The sequence below is a fragment of the Microcaecilia unicolor genome, unplaced genomic scaffold (genome assembly GCF_901765095.1).
Source record: "Microcaecilia unicolor unplaced genomic scaffold, aMicUni1.1, whole genome shotgun sequence".
Lineage (NCBI taxonomy): Eukaryota > Metazoa > Chordata > Amphibia > Gymnophiona > Siphonopidae > Microcaecilia > Microcaecilia unicolor.
Window position 1 is genome coordinate 13,537 of NW_021963203.1, and position 19,319 is coordinate 32,855.

The window sequence follows — 19,319 nt, forward strand, 5'->3', positions numbered from 1 at the left end:
CTTATGTACTTATGATTGTTGGTAGTCTGTCTTGTGAACTTTCTTCTTGCTAGCAATTTATTTCTCTGAATAAAGAAAATTTTAAATCACCACTCTGCTTTGAAAATGTTAATGAAGAAGCCTGAATCCATAGATGCTTGAAAGTCAATGTCAGAAAGTTGTAATGTTCAAGTTTCCAAGTTTTATTAATATGTACCATCCCGCCTTACAGGAGAAACATCTAGGCAGCTTACAATCTTATTAAGATGTGATTAAAAAAAAACACATTAACAGGACTGGGAAATTAGTGGGAGATGGGGGGAGGAAATCCATTATAGATAGGAAAGAAATAAGATCGAGAATACTATAATGCCTCTGTATCGTCCCATGGTGCGACCTCAGCTTGAGTACTACTTACTACTACTTTACATTTCTAGAGCGATAGTAGGGTTACGCAGCGCTGTACAGTTTAACAAAGAAGGACAGTCCCTGCGTTCAGTTCTGGTCTCCTTATCTCAAAAATACATAGTAGAATTAGAAAAGGTTCAAAGAAGAATGACCAAAATGCTGAAGGGGATGGAACTCCTCTCATACGAGGAAAGGCTAAAGAGTTAGGGCTTTTCAGCTTGGAAAAGAGATGACTGAGAGGATATATGATTGAGGTCTACAAACTCCCGAGTGGTGTAGAACGAGTAGAAGTGGAATCGATTTTCACTCTTTCAAAAAGAGTATAAAGACTAGGGGACACTAAAAAGTTACATGGAAATACTTTTAAAAAAACAAGAGGAATTTTTTCATTCAATCAATAGTTAAGTTCTGGAACTCTTTGCCGGAGGATGCAGTAATAGCAGTTAGCGTATCTGGGTTTTACAAAAGGTTTGGACAAGTTCCTGGAGAAAACGTCCATAGTCTGCTATTGTGACAGACATGGGGAAGCCACTGCTTGCCCTGGGACTGGTAGCATGGAATGTTGCTACATGGATTGGCCACTGTTGGAAACAGGATATTCGGCTAGATGGACCATTGGTCTGACCCAGTATGGCTATTCTTATGCTCTTATGAAATGGGGGGGGGGGGGGGGTTATATAGTAGATAAGTTTTAATATTTTTTGAGGGAACTCCGGGGAAACTCCTACACATTGAGGGGGGGGGGGTGGGGAATTAGCAAAATGAATCATTATATATGAACGTTTTAAGATTAGTTTTAAATTGGGTCAGAGATGATTGTAATTATAAATAGGTTGGTAATAAATTCCATAGCTGTAGGCCTTGGACTGTAAAAAATAGTCATCCTAGTGTGTTCATGAATCATTTCTTTATGGGAAGGTACAATGAGCTGATTTTGGTGAAGAGACCAAAGGTTAGATGTTGAGATAGATAGGGTGGTTCACTGGAGGATAATGTGATCCTGTAAGAGACAGGAAGCCACTGGGCAGTTTTAAATAAGGGTATGACATAGTCATATTTACTGGTCTTATGGAGTGGAGGAGTGGCCTAGTGGTTAGGGTGGTGGATTTTGGTCCTGGGGAACTGAGGAACTGAGTTCGATTCCTGGCACAGGCAGCTCCTTGAGACTCTGGGCAAGTCACTTAACCCTCCATTGCCCGCCGCATTGAGCCTGCCATGAGTGGGAAAGCGCGGGGTACAAATGTAACAAAAAAAAAATTATGAATAATGCAGATTGCAGTTTTTTTTTGTACTATCTGAAGCCATCACAGATCTTTAAGCCGGATACCTTTATGCAGCAAGTTGCAGGAGTACAACTGACTGATCACTAATGAATGGATAAGGATTATTTAATGCAGAGGGAACGAACAGAATGAGTCTGTAGATGGAGCGACGTATTTGTAGATGAAACGTAAGATTGGTATCTGGTATAACCCCAAGAATGTGGGTTGCAGAAACTTGTGGGACTGGATTGTTACATAAACAGATAGGTGGACTAAGATGAGTATTTGTTAGTGAAAAGAAACATCTTTGATTTTGTAGGACTGAGCATGAGACAGTTATTGTGTTATTTGCTGTAATTTGTTATTAACAAGAGATTTTCTGAGGGGTCTAATTGTTTGAGTGGACAGAGAATCTGTATGTCACCAACGTGGATGAACACTGTAAGACTGAGGGACTGTTTAAATGTAAGTAATGGCACTAGGAAAAAATTAAATAGCGTTGGGTTAAGAAGGCCTCCTGAGTCCGGGGAATAAGAAGCAGAGATTGTGCTGCTGAAATGTACAATGTTAACGTCGGTCCTCAAGGTATGACTGAAGCCATTTAAGGGCTGTGTCTGAAATACCAATGTTACGTAAACGATGCAGAAGTGTGTAATTGATGAGATCAAAGGTAGCGGGGTAAGGCAGATTTTCTTCTTGCACACAGCTTCAAAGGGTCATTACGAATTTCAATTTGTGTTTTATTTATTTATTTATTTATTGCATTTGTATCCCACATTTTCCCACCTTTTTGCGGGTTCAGTGTGGCTTACAATACGAGTTAAATGTTGGAAATACAATTTGTTACAGATTGGTTATGGATTACATTTGCATAATTATGCGAAACAATTGAAGTGTCGTTGAGAGTGTAACAATCGAGCACAAACATTGAAACATTGGAAGGAAACAATGGGAGCTTAGAGGGCGATAAGGAGGCATAAAGACATATAATATATATCTTTCTGTGATTGAAGGTATGAATGATGTGATATTACGGGAATGAGAGTTACGAGGTGAATGTGTGATGCATTCGTGAATAGTAGGTGTGGACTTTATGTGGTTTGGTTCTTTCCATAAATCTTTTCGAAAAGATGAAAAGGACATTAGTGAAAAGGACATTTCACCAAAAATCGGAATCTTTCTTTATGTATTTCTTTGCAACGTTTCAGTCAAAGGCGCTCCAGTGTTGCTGAGTTAGCAGGGGTTTTCTGGAAGCAACTTGAGAAATCAACCCCATCTTCTTCAGGAAACTTTGGACTGTGCTAGCTCCAGCTTCTAAACCAGTTTGGTACAGTTCTGTTTTTAAGGTTTTTGCTAGACTTTGTGGGTGACCTATGAACAGTGATGTCAATAGCCAAAATCTGATCTGTTGTTTTTGTCCGTCAATCCCAGTTTAACCTACTTGAGACACCAATCCTTTTTCATGGTGTTTCTAAAATACAAAATATAAAGAAATAAGTAACTGTACTTCTGGACTAATTGCAGAAATAGCTCCAACAGAAATGTCCATTTGAAACTTGATGGTTATAGGGGCGTTACCTAAGATGGCGGAAGTGTGAGCGCGTTCGGCGAAACCGCTCCTTGCTGCTCGAGGGTGAAGATATTCCTTCATTTCAAAATGCCGCATACAAAACGAAAAGGAGCCGTGAGGCTTCCACCGCCGCCGCAGCTTCTTCTTCTCCACTTCGGGGCAGCATGGTCCGTTTCCTGACGTGCCCATCACAGAGAGAAGAGACGGGGTCGCCTGCAGCAGGGGCAACCGGTGGAGCGGAGTTCCTGATGGGCCTAGAAACATCTTTATCCCCGCCTCCCGATTCTAAATGCCCTCCGTGTCCGGCTATAGATGTGGTGAGGGGAGCAGGCATCCAAGAACCAAACTTGGGGAACAAGGAGCCAGCAGACGGAGGACCCATGCCACAGGAAAGTAGCCAGGAGAGAGAGGTCCTTGGATTTAAAGGACCCATAACAACTCCGGAGGTTAATCTAGAGAAGATCTGGCTAAAGCTGAGTAAAATGGACTCTACGCTTCAAAATGCTTCAGAAAAGGTAAATACTTTGTCTTTGAAAATTGAGGACATGGCAAAAAATTTAGAAACGGTTAAAGAAGACCTGACGATTCAAGTAAAAGATTTTAAAAAAGATATGGATCAATTGCAAGACTTTAAAATGACGGTGATAAAAGATAATTTGGCAATACATAGAAAAATTGAACAGATTGAGAATTTCAATAAAAGACTAAACCTTCGCGTTTTGAACTTTCCCAAAATCCTGATAAGACGCCTATTGAGTTATTTAAAAAATATCTACAAGAAAATTTGAAAATGCCTCAAGAACTTATTCCTCCTATAAATAAAATTTATTATCTTCCGACAAGTTTAGGTGGAAAAGAAGGAAAAAAAGAAGGTTTGGATGGTATAGACTTTAACAATTTGTCTGAAATTCTAGAACAATCTATTGAAATAGTTCCGCAAAGAGCCACCCTTTTGGTTTCGTTGGTATTCGAACAAGACCTCAATGCAATATTAAAGTTATACTTTAAATTTTCAAAGGTTCCTTTTTATGGAACAAAAATATGGATATTTCCAGATGTTACTAAAGTAACCCAAGAACGTAGAAAATTATTCCTAGCATTGAAACAGGATGTTCTTAAATTGGGTGGTTCATTTTTGTTAGTATACCCTTGCAAATGTTTGGTCAGGTATAATGGGATAAAGTATGTATTTTATGACTCAGAACAGCTAAAATCCTTTCTGGATATGAAACAGCTTAATATAGAATTAGTTAAATGATATGTGACGAATTACACACTTAAACCGCATTTTTTTTTTTTATATACTTGTGCTAATATACCTGTATAAAACTCCACTAAACAGTAACTCTCCCTTCAATTTGAGGTCTAAGGAAGCATGTATAATTTTTCCTTTGATTATTTTCTTTAACGTTTGTATTATGCTGTTTTTCTGTAACAAGTGATATGCTTGTAAGAAATTTGGAAATAAAGTGGTATTGCGTTAAAGTTCATTAGTGATAGAGTAATTTAAGCAGTCAGGTATAGATAGTTCGGTTTTGTCCAATTCTGACATGGGTTTTCTTGTTTGGTATTTAGGATGATGTATCATTGTGGTCTGCCTTTTTGAACAGGTTGGTTTTTAGTATTTTTCGGAATTTAGTTATGTCGTGTATTGTTTTTGTGGCTTTTGGTAGTGCATTCTACAGTCGTGTGCCTATGTAGGAGAAGCTGGATGCATATGTTGATTTATATTTTAGACCTTTGCAGCTGGGGTAGTGGAGATTCAGGAATGTACGTGCTGATCTTTTGGTGTTCCTGGTTGGTAAGTCTATGAGGTCTGACATGTAGACTGGAGCCTCACCGTGGATGATTTATGAACCAAAGTGCAGATTTTGAACGTAATATGTTCTTTCAATGGGAGCCAGTGTAATTTTCTCTTAGGGGTTTGGCGCTTTTGTATTTTGTTTTTCCAAATATGAGTCTGGCTGCTGTGTTTTGGGCAGTTTGGAGTTTCTTGATGATTTGTTCTTTACATCCGGCGTAGATTGCATTGCAGTAATCTAGTTAACTTAGCACCACTGATTGTACTAGGCTGCGGAAAATTTCCCTTGGGAAGAAAGGTTTTATTCTTTTGAGTTTCCACATTGAATGGAACACTTTCTTTGTTGTATTTTTCGCATGGCTTTCTAGTGTGAGATTTCGGTCTAGTATAACTCCTAGATTTTTCAGGCTATCTGAAACAGGAAGGGTAAAGTTTGGGGTGCTTATACTGGTGGGTTTGTTCGTGTTGTATTGTGATGAAAGGATGAGACATTGTGGTTTTTTTCTGCGTTGAGTTTTAGTTTGAAGCTCCGGCACGGTCTGTACAATGGCTTGCTTCAAATCTTCCAAAATGTCTTTTCTGGCAAGATCAGGCATGCTTTCGGAAAAAAAAATGAATTTTTTTTTTCTAATAAGCCTACACTTTTTCTCTAAACTTGACAAGTTTACAAACTATGTTAATACTTTTCATCAATCTGATCACAAAATGTTCATGAAAACAAAACAAAAAGACAATGGATATTATATTACCAAAAAAAGCTCAAAATTCAGTGAATAAGCAGAGTTGTTTGTTTTAAACATGAATAAATCCATCTTTTTTTTTTTTTTTTTTTTTACAGTTTCAGGTAGCACAGAATAAAAGTGCAAAATCACCATATAGCAAGGGTTCTCAACCCAGTCCTTGGGACACACCCAGCCAGTCAGGTTTTCAGGATACCCACAATGAATATGCATGAGATAGATTTGCATATAATCAAGGCAGTGCAAGCAACTAGCTCATGCATATTCATTGTGGGTATCCTGAAAACCTGACTGGCTGGGTGTGTCCCAAGGACTGGGTTGAGAACCCCTGCCATAGAGTCATGAAATTTCACTAAAGTACCACAATAATGAGTTTTATTCATGTGAAATGTTGTTACAAATAAGCTAAGTTATGATTTAAATATACACGTAACTGATAATAGTATTTTCACTAAAAAGCAGTTGTGTTCACAATTTTCTGAGCATTACTGTACTGTGAAGAAGAAAAAAAATGTTTTGGCACATCTTCCATCGAGTTTTTTTATGCTAAGGTTCTTAGCTCAACTGGAGCTGTCAAGATTTACCTTGGAAAGCAGCAAGGTCCATCTATGAGCATCAAAAACCGTCTTCCATTTACATTCTCAAAAGAGCAATAATTACCAATATCCACAGAAGCTTCATTAATGTATTGACATCTTTTTGTTAGATTTTGTTCTCTAGGACTATTTTCTAGGACTTTTTTTTACTACAATAGTACTTACAAAAAATGCCTTGTACAGAAAGTATATTACACTCAGAATTAGCAATAATATAATCATTAAGAATTAAGGGATCCTTTTACTAAGCGGCGGTAAAAAGACCATTAGTGTGCACTTATGTGGGGGGGGGGGGGGGGGGTTCCGCATGCTAAGGCCATTTTTACTGCAGCCGTAAAATGTCTGATTTTTTTTATTTTATTAATGGCCATGTGCTAATATTGCCATTAGCGAATGGCCATTTTTAAAAATTACCACGTGAGCACTTATCATCACCTATTTTGTAAGTGGTAAGGGCTCACGCAGTATTCCTGCATTAACCAGTTAGTACACGCTAATGTAAATGGCGCTAACACCGGGATGCCCACTCTCTGCCCCCTTCAATGAAAAAACATATTTTTTAATGCACGGTTAGCGTGCGTACATTTGACAGTTACTGCAGAACGCCTGAGGATGTCCCAGGGTACAATATTTTAAACTGCATTAGGCATGCATTAGCGTAACGCAGCTAGTAAAAGGGCCCCAGGGATCTTTTTACGCACTTGCAATTGGTGTTAACAGGTTGTTATTTACCATGGCTTCCATCAGCAATATGTGATTAACATATATTAACACACATTGTAGATTAATAATAGATCCTTAATTTAGTAATATCTTAATCCTACAAAAATTTTTTTTACCTCAGTATACTTATACCTAAGCGTGGTCACATGAGCGACTGCAAGGCATGGAGTCCTCACAGTGAAATGTCAAAAGGAAAATAAACAGGCCTGGTTCCTCACAGGCTTTTCACTCTCAATAAAGTCCCTTAAAATAATCCCGGAACCTGTTCTTGACAGGTTCCACATTTCAATAAAGACTTTTCCCTCTTGGTACAGGGTTCCACATCTTGTCCCAGACACAGTCTTCACAGGGTAATAAACAGTCACTTCTTCTTAGTCTCTTTAGCTAGGTTCCAAGTAATTTCTCCTACCTTCTGTATGCGGTATCCTACCTTACTGGAACATTTTCTTCACATAACTTAAGGCAACAATGTTCAATGAAGGCCACAACACTTCCTCAGGCCTTCCTCAGACTCTGCAGCCACGGGACACGCTGGAATGATCCTTACCCTCAGGAACTTCCCTTCCAGAAACCTCTTGCCTCGGGTATCACTATGGAAAGCTTCTTGTTTCGGGACCTCTCTCTCACTGACTCATGGGCCGATGGCACGGAGCTATAAGGCCCTTTCATCAAAGCTAATAGCATGCAAATTTATATGCGCCCAAGGCACAACCCTCCTGCAGAAGTTGTTTGACAGGTCCGGGCTGTCAAAACTTGGACATGTAAAACAGCAGAAGAGGTTTGACAGGTCTGGGATTTTTCTCCGGACCTGTCAAACCTAAACCCGCTCCCTCCCACCCTCCCAAACACAAGACTGGAGGTCTGGTGGACTTCCGGGCCCCTCCCCCCAAAGCACAAAAACCCTGGTGGTCCAGTGGACCGCTAGCTTCCTACTACCACCGCCCCACATCGAACAAAAACAAACTGGTGGTCCAGTGGGACAGCTATCCATCTGCCCCCTCCACCCCCGGCGACATACCTCTCCGTAGTGGTGGTAGTAGTTGGAGGAGGGAGGGACTTGCAAACCCTCCCTCCTCTTCGGGGGACTTCTCAAAATAGTGGTGTTACGCCCTGCCCGGTGTATCCGGGATGCGCTTGGCGGGGCTTTACTTCCATATATGAGTTAAGCCCTGCGCATCCCAGGATGCAACGGACAGGGCAGGACATTGCCATTTTGGGAAGGCGCCCGAAGAGGAGGGAGGGAGTGCTAGTCCCTCCCTCCTCCAACTACTACCATCACTACGGAGAGGTAGGCCGCGGGTGTGGAGGGGGCAGATAGATAGTGGTCCCCCTGGACCATCAGAGTGTTTTTGTGTGATGTGGGGGGGGGGGAGGGGGGAAGCTAGCAGTCCCACTGGACCACCAGGGCTTTTGTGCTTGGGGGGGGGGGGGGCAGGTTGACAGGTCTGGGAGGAAATCCCAGACCTGTCAAACCTCTTCAGTGGGCATCCCTCCTTCCTTCCTTGCTAGCAAACCCTAACGCCAGCAAAGCTGGCATAAGGTTTACAGCGGTTGCAGCGCCATTGTTTGGCACGCTGCCCGCTGATCATGAGGGATGAATGCGTGAGACCCTTGTTTGCATGCATTTGCACTATTACACGCACTCACCAGCTCTGATCGTCGGGTGGGAGCAAACACAGGTGCTAGTATGGCGCTACTGGCCTCTAGCGCCAGTATTTGCTTTTAATCATCGGCCCACAGGGCATTTAACATCCTCCTGGCCTGAGTCACGCCCCTCTGACAGCCTTAGTCTCAGCAGATTAGCACTACCGTAACTTCAGTGAGGGCGTGTTTCTAGGGACGCCTGTTACTATGTCACTCACTCCCTCACAGACAACAGATACCCAACTGTTCACTCGAGAAGAAAAGTTGGTTAACATAACAAGTAGTAAATTTGTACATTAAACTGGAGGAACCCCAAAATAGATCTTATAAATGTAACAGGAGATCTTGAATAACCCATCTCTAACAGGCAGCCAATGAAGAGACCTGGAGGTAACATGCTCAAATCCTGACATTCCATAAATCATTCTTGCTGCTGTGTTCTGATGACGTTGTATCTTCCTCTGCCTATTTATATTTAGCAAATGTCACTTGGAAGCTCACAGAAACAGAACAATCTTAAAATTTAAGGTTTAACACACATAATTCCTGATCCCTTCCCTGTCCCTCTGAAAAGATAACCATCCATGCTCTGAAATCCACTTTCTGAAGGAATAGTGGAGTAAAACACCCAGAAGCATTTAAATCAGAGGAATATACATGCATAAAAGATGGAAAACATAGCAACTATTTTTATGCATGTCAAACAGGTAGGGAGTAAAACTGGTACTTATCAGTGAATCTTATAAATTATGCACATAAGTGCCAATTCTTAAAGACACAAAAGTTACTGTTACTGCTGCATTGGAGCACATGGAACATTGTGTGTCAGTGTTTCGGGAGATAAGTTTGTAAAGAAGCATAGGTGCATATGATACTGTTATAAAATACTAGATTAATTTGGTAAAAGCAGTTAGCTTACCAGGGTTTTAAAAAAGGCTTGGATAATTTCCTATAGGAAAGTCCATAAACCATTATTAAGATGAACTTGGGAAAATCCACAGCTTATTTCTAGGATAAGCAGCATAAAATCTGTTTTAATGTCCTGGGATCTTGCCAGGTACTTGTGACCTGGATTGGCCATGAGCTTGATGGACCTTCAGTTTGTCCCAGTATGGCAACGCTTATGTTCTTACGGTAAAGGGATCAGCTTATGTGCTGGCCATTATAAAACAGGCATATTGTACCTGCCTGTGAACCTTCACAGCCTAGGTACCCTGTTCCAAAATTATCCTCTCTACAGGCAGCACAATTTACATCCTGCATCAGGCTATTTATTTTTTGTTACATTTGTACCCCGCGCTTTCCCACTCATGGCAGGCTCAATGCGGCTTACATGGGGCAATGGAGGGTTAAGTGACTTGCCCAGAGTCACAAGGAGCTGCCTGTGCCTGAAGTGGGAATCGAACTCAGTTCCTCAGTTCCCCAGGACCAAAGTCCACCACCTGAACCACTAGGCCACTCCTCCACTGTTGCTACTATTTGAGATTCTACATGGAATGTTGCTATTCCATTAGCAACATTCCATGTAGAAGTCGGCCCTTGCAGATCACCAATGTGGCCGCGCAGGCTTCTGCTTCTGTGAGTCTGACGTCCTGCACGTACGTGCGGGACATCACACTCACAGAAACAGAAGCCTGCGCAGCCTTCTACATGGAATGTTGCTAGTGGAATAGCAACATTCCATGCAGAATCTCCAATAGTAGCAACATTCCATGTAGAATGTCCAATAGTAGCAACATTCCATGTAGATTGTCCAATAGTATCTATTTTATTTTTGTTACATTTGTACCCTGCGCTTTCCCACTCATGGCAGGCTCAATGTGGCTTACATGGAGCAATGGAGGGTTAAGTGACTTGCCCAGAGTCAGAAGGAGCTGCCTGTGCCTGAAGTGGGAATTGAACTCAGTTCCTCAGTTCCCCAGGACCAAAGTCCACCACCCTAACCACAAGGCCACTCCTCCACTGTTGCTACTATTTGAGATTCTACATGGAATATTGCTATTCCAACATTCCATGTAGAAGTCAGCCCTTGCAGATCACCAGTGTGGCCGCGTAGGCTTCTGCTTCTGTGAGTCTGACGTCCTGCACGTCAGACTCACAGAAACAGAGGCCTGCGCAGCCTTCTACATGGAATGTTGCTAGTGGAATAGCAACATTCCATGTAGAATGTCCAATAGTAGCAACATTCCATGTAGAATGTCCAATAGTATCTATTTTATTTTTGTTACATTTTTACCCTGCGCTTTCCCACTCATGGCAGGCTCAATGCGGCTTACATGGAGCAATGGAGGGTTAAGTGACTTGCCCAGAGTCACAAGGAGCTGCCTGTGCCTGAAGTGGGAATCAAACTCAATTCCTCAGTTCCCCAGGACCAAAGTCCACCACCCTAACCACTAGGCCACCAAGCAACATCTGATGTTTTCACTCTTTCTAAAGAGCGTGTTGCTCATTGGTAATAACCAACTCTCCAAGTCCAATTCCAAGAGCTCCTATATGCATACATGCGCTCTTGACAGTTATTGATTTTCATGGATGTCATTCATTAACTGTTTAAAAAAATATTTAAACATTTCAGTTAAATCTGAGACTATACCAAAATTATGAGGCATTCAAAATGCAAAATCTGAATCATACCTTAAATGACTGAACCACAGATTCAGTAACAAGAGAGAATACATCGAAGTAAAGATAATTGCAGCACTTCAGAAACAGAGCACAGTGATCTCCCGCCATATCCATGTCTACCAGCTTTGCTTTTTCCTTCACTTCGTAAATTAACTGCCAGTTCTGTATGCCACATGACCCAATGGAAGTCTTCATAAGCTACACGGAAAATAATAATGTACATATGAAAAAGTCTGGCCACAAATTTGGCATAGATATTTGTGTAGGAGTGGAACGCCGGATACTACTCGAATACTACTGACCAACAGAACAACCTCATGTTTTATGCATACTGATGGACTCATACTTATGCATACTACCTCTGCTTTTGCCTTTTGGCTATACTTAATGAATGTACTGGACATTTGTGCCTTACCCAGTTTGCTGCTTGCTAATGTAAGACAGAATGCAGGGCCATTAGATATACAGTTTGTAACAGTAGTAGCAAGGCTTATACAAAACCAGCTTGCACGTAGGCGTCATGTGAATAGATAACCTTGGAGGGTGTAAACACCCCCACCCTGCATCTCTGAGCCTAACGAACCTTATCTCCTGTGCTAGAAAGGAGCATTGTGTGTGTAGAAGAAGATGCTAAGTTTCGTTTCCCTTGCCAGTATCATTTCAGTATTATGACGTGTGTATGTACTGTGAACTACAAATGTGTACTGTGAGAACTACAAAAGTTCACTGTGCATGTCCACTGTGATGTATAAGGGGCCTAATGCGCAGGCCCAGCAGGGAAGTATAAATGTAAGTGTCAGATGATTTATGACACACAGTATCCTGAGAGAACTCAGTGCTGTTCATTGCTAGCAATAAAGTTGCATTGCTTTGGAACCAATTTGGCCTTTTGTCTCCTGATTTACGAGCCTGTTTCATTTGTATTTAGAAGATCTAAAAAAAAAAAAAAAAACCCCATACAAGATCTTAACATATGGATCAACATAAATTTCGACAGTAAAAAAAAAGCGCAGAAAAAAGTCCTCACAGAAAAATTTAAGCCTATAATAAAGAAAAGGCTCAAGGTGCTCAAGTGATCTTTAGTCTATAGATATTTGTATTACAGACTTGTATAGTCAAAGAAATACAGCAATCAGATGGTTCACTGCATGAATACAACAACCAAACTTGCTTTCAAGAATTTCTCTCCTTTTTGAGGCCTCTGCTTGCCCTTAAAAGAGGGGGTAAAAAAAGAGGGGTATTATAAAACCAATGGTTAAAAAAGGAACGCTGCACTCACTTGTACAATATTACAACCACTGTTATCATCTCCTCCAATTAGTGTATCTGGATTTAAAAAAGGTTTGGACAAATTCCTGGAGGAAAAGTCCATAGTCTGCTATTGAGACAGACATGGGAAGCCTTGGGATCTGTAGTAGGGAGTGTTGCACGATTTGGGTTTCTGCCCAGTACTTGTGACCTGGCTTGGCCACTGTTTGGAAAACAGGATACTGGGCTAGATGGACCATTGGTCTGACCCAGTATGGCTACTCTTATGTCTTATGTAGAATGCTATCAGATGTATATTGAGTTGCATTTTTAGGTGAGCCCGTTTATGCCTGTCATTGATTCGGTATAAACGGGCATGCTTTCCCTTTGGGTGCACTGATGTGGGCTTGCATTAGTATTCTATAATGGAATCAGGGTAACCTATAAGATGCAAGCATTGATGAGGACATAACCATGCTCCACCCACAGGTACCAGAGGAAGTGGTAACGGTGGACAGCATATCTAGGTTTAAAAAAATGTTTGGACAAGTTCCTGGAGGAAAAGTCTACAGTCTGTTATTGAGATGGATAAGGGAGAAGCCACTGCTTGCCCCAGGACTGGTAGCATGAATGCCCATCTTCAAATCCTTGCTCAAAGCCCACCTCTCAATGTCGCCTTCGGCACCTAACCACTACACCTTTATTCAGGAAATCTTGACTGCCCCAACTTGACATTTCGTCCTTTAGATTGTAAGCTCCTTTGAGCAGGGACTGTCCTTCTTTGTTAAACTGTACAGCGCTGCGTAACCCTAGTAGCGCTCTAGAAATGTTAAGTAGTAGTAGTAGTAATTAAGTTTCTGCTAGGTACTTGTGACCTGGATTGTCCACTGCTGGAAGCAGGATACTGGGCTAGATGGACCAGTATGGCTATTCCTATGTTCTTATATCCCCTGTTAAAAAGTGTTTTTATAGTTTCAGATGTTGTATTTGTTGCATTTGTAACAGTTCTATATACCCCTCTGCAGGTGCGTACTAAGGCAATTATGTGCTACCTTACACAAAACAGCACATAGTGCATTAGTGCACATTACTGCCAGTACAGGCACCTTTTGTGCGTGCAAGGTGCACATAGCTGCTGGTGCACCATTTCTAGAATTGCTTTCTTGTGTGGCACGAACAAACTGATAACGACAAAGAGAGTCCAAATCTCCCGTAAAAATACCAAAAAACAACAAGAACGGAAGATGTACAGAAAGACCAAACTAAAATCACAGGTGTAAAAAAGCCAAATTCCTTTATTAAGACCCTACACGGTCCGTGTTTCGGCCAAAGAGGCCTTCTTCAGGGGTCTATGGATTGGCATATATAGATATTCTTCCAAAGGTTCACACAAATTAAGACAAATTTAGAAAAGGAGCGATATCCTATAGGCAATCAAAGTTCTAGGCTGGTTAAAGAAATGGCCCAATTCTGACTTCCATAACGCTGCGTTTTCCTCCTAGTGCGCGCCCCCCGAGCTGCAGCTCTCTCTTCTCTCTCTCCTTCCTAGCTGCTAGCGAGGAGAGCAGAGCACCAGTGGCTGCTAGCAGCTAGGGAAGGAGAGAGAGAAGAGAGAGCTGCAGCTCGGGGGGCGCGCACTAGGAGGAAAACGCAGCGTTATGGAAGTCAGAATTGGGCCATTTCTTTTAACCAGCCTAGAACTTTGATTGCCTATAGGATATCGCTCCTTTTCTAAATTTGTCTTAATTTGTGTGAACCTTTGGAAGAATATCTATATATGCCAATCCATAGACCCCTGAAGAAGGCCTCTTTGGCCGAAACACGGACCGTGTAGGGTCTTAATAAAGGAATTTGGCTTTTTTACACCTGTGATTTTAGTTTGGTCTTTCTGTACAACGAACAAACTGATAGTCATATTGCTATCAGTATCACTACAGTAAAGCACGGTGGTGGTGGCATTAAATTGTGCAGATATTTGAAGCAGTGGGGACAGGGATGACTGTGAAGATCAAGAAAAACACGAATGGTGCACAGTACAGTCAATTCTGGAGAAAAATCTGTTCCAGTCTACCTTTGAATTGGAATGGGAAGAAGGCTCACTTTTCAGCAAGGCAATGATGCTAAGCACAAAGCAAAAGCAACAAAAGAGTGGCACAGCAAAGAAAGTAAATATCTTTTGAGTGGTGCAGAGACAATCCTGAGCCAACCTAAAAGAGTTTGAGCTTTGAAAAACAAAGAGTAAAAACTTCACCATCATGCTGTGCAAGTTTGGCAGACACTTATTATAAATGACTCAAGGCTTTTACTGCTGCAAAAGGGGCTTCCATGAAGTACTGAATCAGGGGTGAGCTCGAGACCTCATTACTTTTAATATTTTTCTAATTGCTCTTTAACACTGAAAGTTGTATGTTGTGTATAACGGTGAAACAAATTCCTACTTTAATGCATTTTAAATTTTACCCTTTTTTACACAGCAGAAAAATGCATGAGAGTTTGAACAATTTTGCAAAGCACTGCATACATCAGCCTTCATGAATATACTAAATCATGGCAATGTACAATAAAAATATCATCAATTTCCTATGCTAACTCCCCCACCCAAATAAAATAAAACAAAACAAAACAACCACACAATAGAGTAAATAAAAATAGCATAAGTACTCATATAAAGTCAGGAGGCATGCTTTACAGTACCTGATATTAACATAATGTACACTCTTCAACCTAATAACTAAGGGGCCTGTTTACTATAATGTGGTAAAGGTTTGCTCTTTACTGCACTTTAACTGAAAGAATTAATGAACAGTATGTGCAAAAGCTCCCCTGCAGTTTCCGCACAGAAAAGTTCTTTATCACACTCGGCTTTGTTTTTTGTTTGCAATTAGCATGAAAACACTTAGGGCCTGCTCTCGCGTGCCAATCCAGAACTACCGCCCAGCTACTGCAGGAGCTCGGCGGTAGTTCCCACCCTCAGCGCCCGCCATTTCCGGTGCTACAAAAGCATTTTCTATTTTTTGTAGCACCAGTGCTTACCCAGCAGTAGTCGGGCAGCGCCAAACACTGCCCGGTTACCGCTGGGTTAGCGCGGGAGCCCTTACCGCCAGTTCAATGGGTGGCGGTAAGTGCTCCACCCTGAAATGGCCGCGTGGCAAGTGGTTCACTTACTGCATGGCCATTTCTTTTTGAGAACAAAATACAGCCTTTTACCCGCTGCAGTAAAAAGGGGACTCGGTGTGCTCAAAAACACGCGATGATGCTAGCACAGGCTCCCTTTTATCGCAGCTTAGCAAAAGAACCCCTTAATTTTGATAAGTTAGCAAGCACACCTGCACTACCTTCACAAGTGACAGTGCACAGTAAATACCATGTAGTACATGCCCATTCTCTATCTATAACCTGCTCAGTTCCCACCTCCTAACATGGCATGCAGTTACCCCCAAGTTCTATATATGGTGACTAAAGTTGCACGCGTAAATTTGGCAATGCGGCCAAATTGTGCCCGCAGCCCATTTAATAGCCAATCAGCGCCGATAACTGGCCAATAACGAGCAATTACCGGCACTAATTAGAATTTATGGAGGTAACTTTCTAAGTGTATTCTGTAGGTTATCAATAGAAATCAAACAAAATAAAACATGGAAAAGAAAATAAGATGATACCTTTTTTATTGGACATAACTTAATACATTTCTTGATTAGCTTTCGAAGGTTGCCCTTCTTCGTCAGATCGGAAATAAGCAAATGTGCTAGCTGACAGTGTATATAAGTGAAAACATTCAAGCATTACTATGACAGTCTGACAGGGTGGGAGGATGGGGGTGGGTCGGAGGTATGCATGGGGACATCAAAGCATATCATTGATATTCTAACAGGATGGGTGTGGATAGGTGAGGGGTGGGGTGTGCTTTGATGTCCCCATGCATACCTCCTACCCACCCCCATCCTCCCACCCTGTCAGACTGTCATAGTAATGCTTGAATGTTTTCACTTATATACACTGTCAGCTAGCACATTTGCTTATTTCCGATCTGACGAAGAAGGGCAACCTTCGAAAGCTAATCAAGAAATGTAGTAAGTTATGTCCAATAAAAAAGGTATCATCTTATTTTCTTTTCCATGTTTTATTTTGTTTGATTTCTATTGATAACCTTAAGAGTGGACTAACACGGCTACCACACTCCTCTACTTAAGTGTATTCTGTAAAGTGGTGCACGGAAATTCTACAACACGGATCTCAAAAGAGGGCGTGGCCATGGGCATTCTTAGAAACTACGCGCACTGTTATGGAATACACCCGATCCATGCCTAAGTTTAGCGCAGGCGTTTACACTTGGTTTTAGTTGGCATAAATGCTTGTGCCTAAATTTATTCACGGGTCCAGGGCTCACTCGCTCCTGGTTGCTGTACTTGCTGAAACATGACTGTGTTAGGTCAATAAAGTTAATAATCAGAGTGTGGCTCCAGTGGCTGTCTCTGCTTTTTGCTGTTGGTGGTCCCCCAGGACAGATTTGAGAATCACCTAGCTGAAGGATCAGGCACATGGGAAAGTTCTCTAGGAACTTTTTTTTTTGTTAAATGTTTAAGGTTTTTAATTCACGGAGCTGAAAAAGCAGCTCTTGTGCTCGTTTAAATACTTAGGGCCTCTTTTACTAAACTGCGCTAATGATTTATGCACGGCAAATGCACCGTAGCCCATTCCCGCACCAGGAATCTCTAGCTCAGTTTAATAAAAAAGGCCTTTAGTGTTGGTATTGTTTTTTGTGTCATTTGCAACAGCTGCAGTGGGTATTAAGAGATATGTATTATACTCTATAAAGAATATAGTAGCAATTAATGTTAATATTTTTATTATTTGTACATACTTAAGGACTTTTAAATATTTTTAAATGATGGAGATTTGGGGTATTACAATATTCTCCTCATTTGGTAATTCAATAAGGGTATTACTCCTTGTGGGGAAGAGTTCAGGAGTCCAGAATGTTTCCCACTGAAAATTTCTGTTTCTGTTTCTTTGCTTTGTTTTCTATTGTAGACTTTTCTGTTTATGGATATAGTACTTTGCATCTTTTCAGTGGGTGAAATGCTTTGTTATGCCAAACGTCATGTGAATTTTTAGCATTGTTTTTATTTTGCCATATCCTGCCGTGTATATAAATTCTGTTTAATTCATCGAAGTCTGTACTTATGAATAGGAACCCCTGATAGAGACAATTCACTGAATCAAGTTTTTATCTATTCACTGCTGCATTCCCATAGCATTTCTTTGTGCATCCATCTGGTTGCAATAAATCTGAATTGTTGAAATTAATATAACATTGGCTAAAGCAAGAAGAAAGTTTCAAGATTTAAAAAATATAATGACCTTGTACTGTGTGGACTCGCCCCATGTGGTCAGAATGTACAGTTTCTCATTCTTGTGCTCCACGTGGTAAATGACCCCCGGAATCCGCTGTTGTACAAGGATGGGTGGATCAAAAGGACAGCTGCAATCAACCAACCACACCTCTGATGTGCTTTTACTATTACAGTTGATAGTTAAGAAGTGCTTGTCCTTTGTACGGTATACATCCACAAAGAATCTATCAGGAACAAAACAATACAAAACCACACGACATTTGAGGTTTTTGCATGCTTAAATCAAAACAACTCCTTCCCCTCATAAAGTACAGGTTTTTCATTTTTTTGAACCGTTCACTTTGACTGCCAATCCAAAAGGTTAGAGGCACCTTCCCATCCCAGAAACCACTGTTCCCTCTAAGTTGAGTAGGAATCCTTCACTTACAGTCCAACCAGTGGGGTTGCTGTTTTTTTTTATCACATTTTCAATAGCAAGAGACAGGACTCCATGGAACCTGTCTGTCTCTAGAGATTGAAAATACAATATTGATGCACCATCCCCCAGTGGCAGCAACGCAGTTATGGGCCGATGATCAGAAGCAAATGCAGGCGCTAAAGGCTGTTAGCCCTATACTAGCGCCTGCGTTTGCTACCTTCCCATGATCCGAGCCCCCGAGTGTGTGAAACAATGCACTTGCGGCCTCTGAACACAGCTATTATGCAAATGCATGCAAAACAGGGCTCTTAGCGCAAGTAGCATGCAAATGCATGCTAAATGTATTCCTTCCCAATGATCAGTGAGCAGCGCGCCAAACATTGGCCCACTGTCCGCGGCAAACCCTATGCCAGCTCTGGCATTAGGGTTTGCAGACCATTAGGGAGGAATGGTGAGCTCTGTCCAGTATGAATTTGCATGCTAGCAGGCACCCCCATTCCCAAATGCAGCAGCAGCCCCCCCCTGCAAGAGCAGGAACCCTTGACCAGAACCCCCCCCCCCCCCCCAGCAACACGGGGGTTGGAGATCCAGTCGACTTCCAGTCCCCCTGACACAAGTTCAGGGGGTGCTGGAGATCCAGTGACTCCCCCCCAACATGGTGGTCTAGCGCACTTCAACATAAACCCCCTACCTTCATTGGAGGAGGGAGGAGGCCTCCCTCCTCTTCCATTGGTGCCGCCAGCCCTGGGATGCATTGGGCGGGGCTTCACACCATATAAGGGAGACCCCTTGTATGGTGTGAAGCCCCGCCTAGCGCATCCCAGGAAGCACTGGGCAGGGCACCGCCATTTTCAAGGCAGCGCCGATGTTAGAGGAGGGAAGCCACCTCCCTTCTCCAACGAAGATAAGGGGTGGGAAGAGGGCCAATAGATGACCAAGTTGGGGGGGGGG

The 19,319-nt window shown here is 41.9% G+C and overlaps 1 protein-coding gene across 1 annotated transcript in view; it reads right to left on the bottom strand.

Moving 5' to 3' along the window:
- The window catches only part of LOC115459071 (prolyl endopeptidase-like), a gene marked incomplete at its 3' end in the record, with an annotated part of 63,087 nt that overhangs the window by 10,663 nt on the left and 33,105 nt on the right, over positions 1 to 19,319 (bottom strand). The window contains 2 exon segments of the mRNA XM_030188936.1: positions 11,358 to 11,546; positions 17,958 to 18,174. Coding sequence (XP_030044796.1) covers positions 11,358 to 11,546; positions 17,958 to 18,174 — 406 coding nt within the window.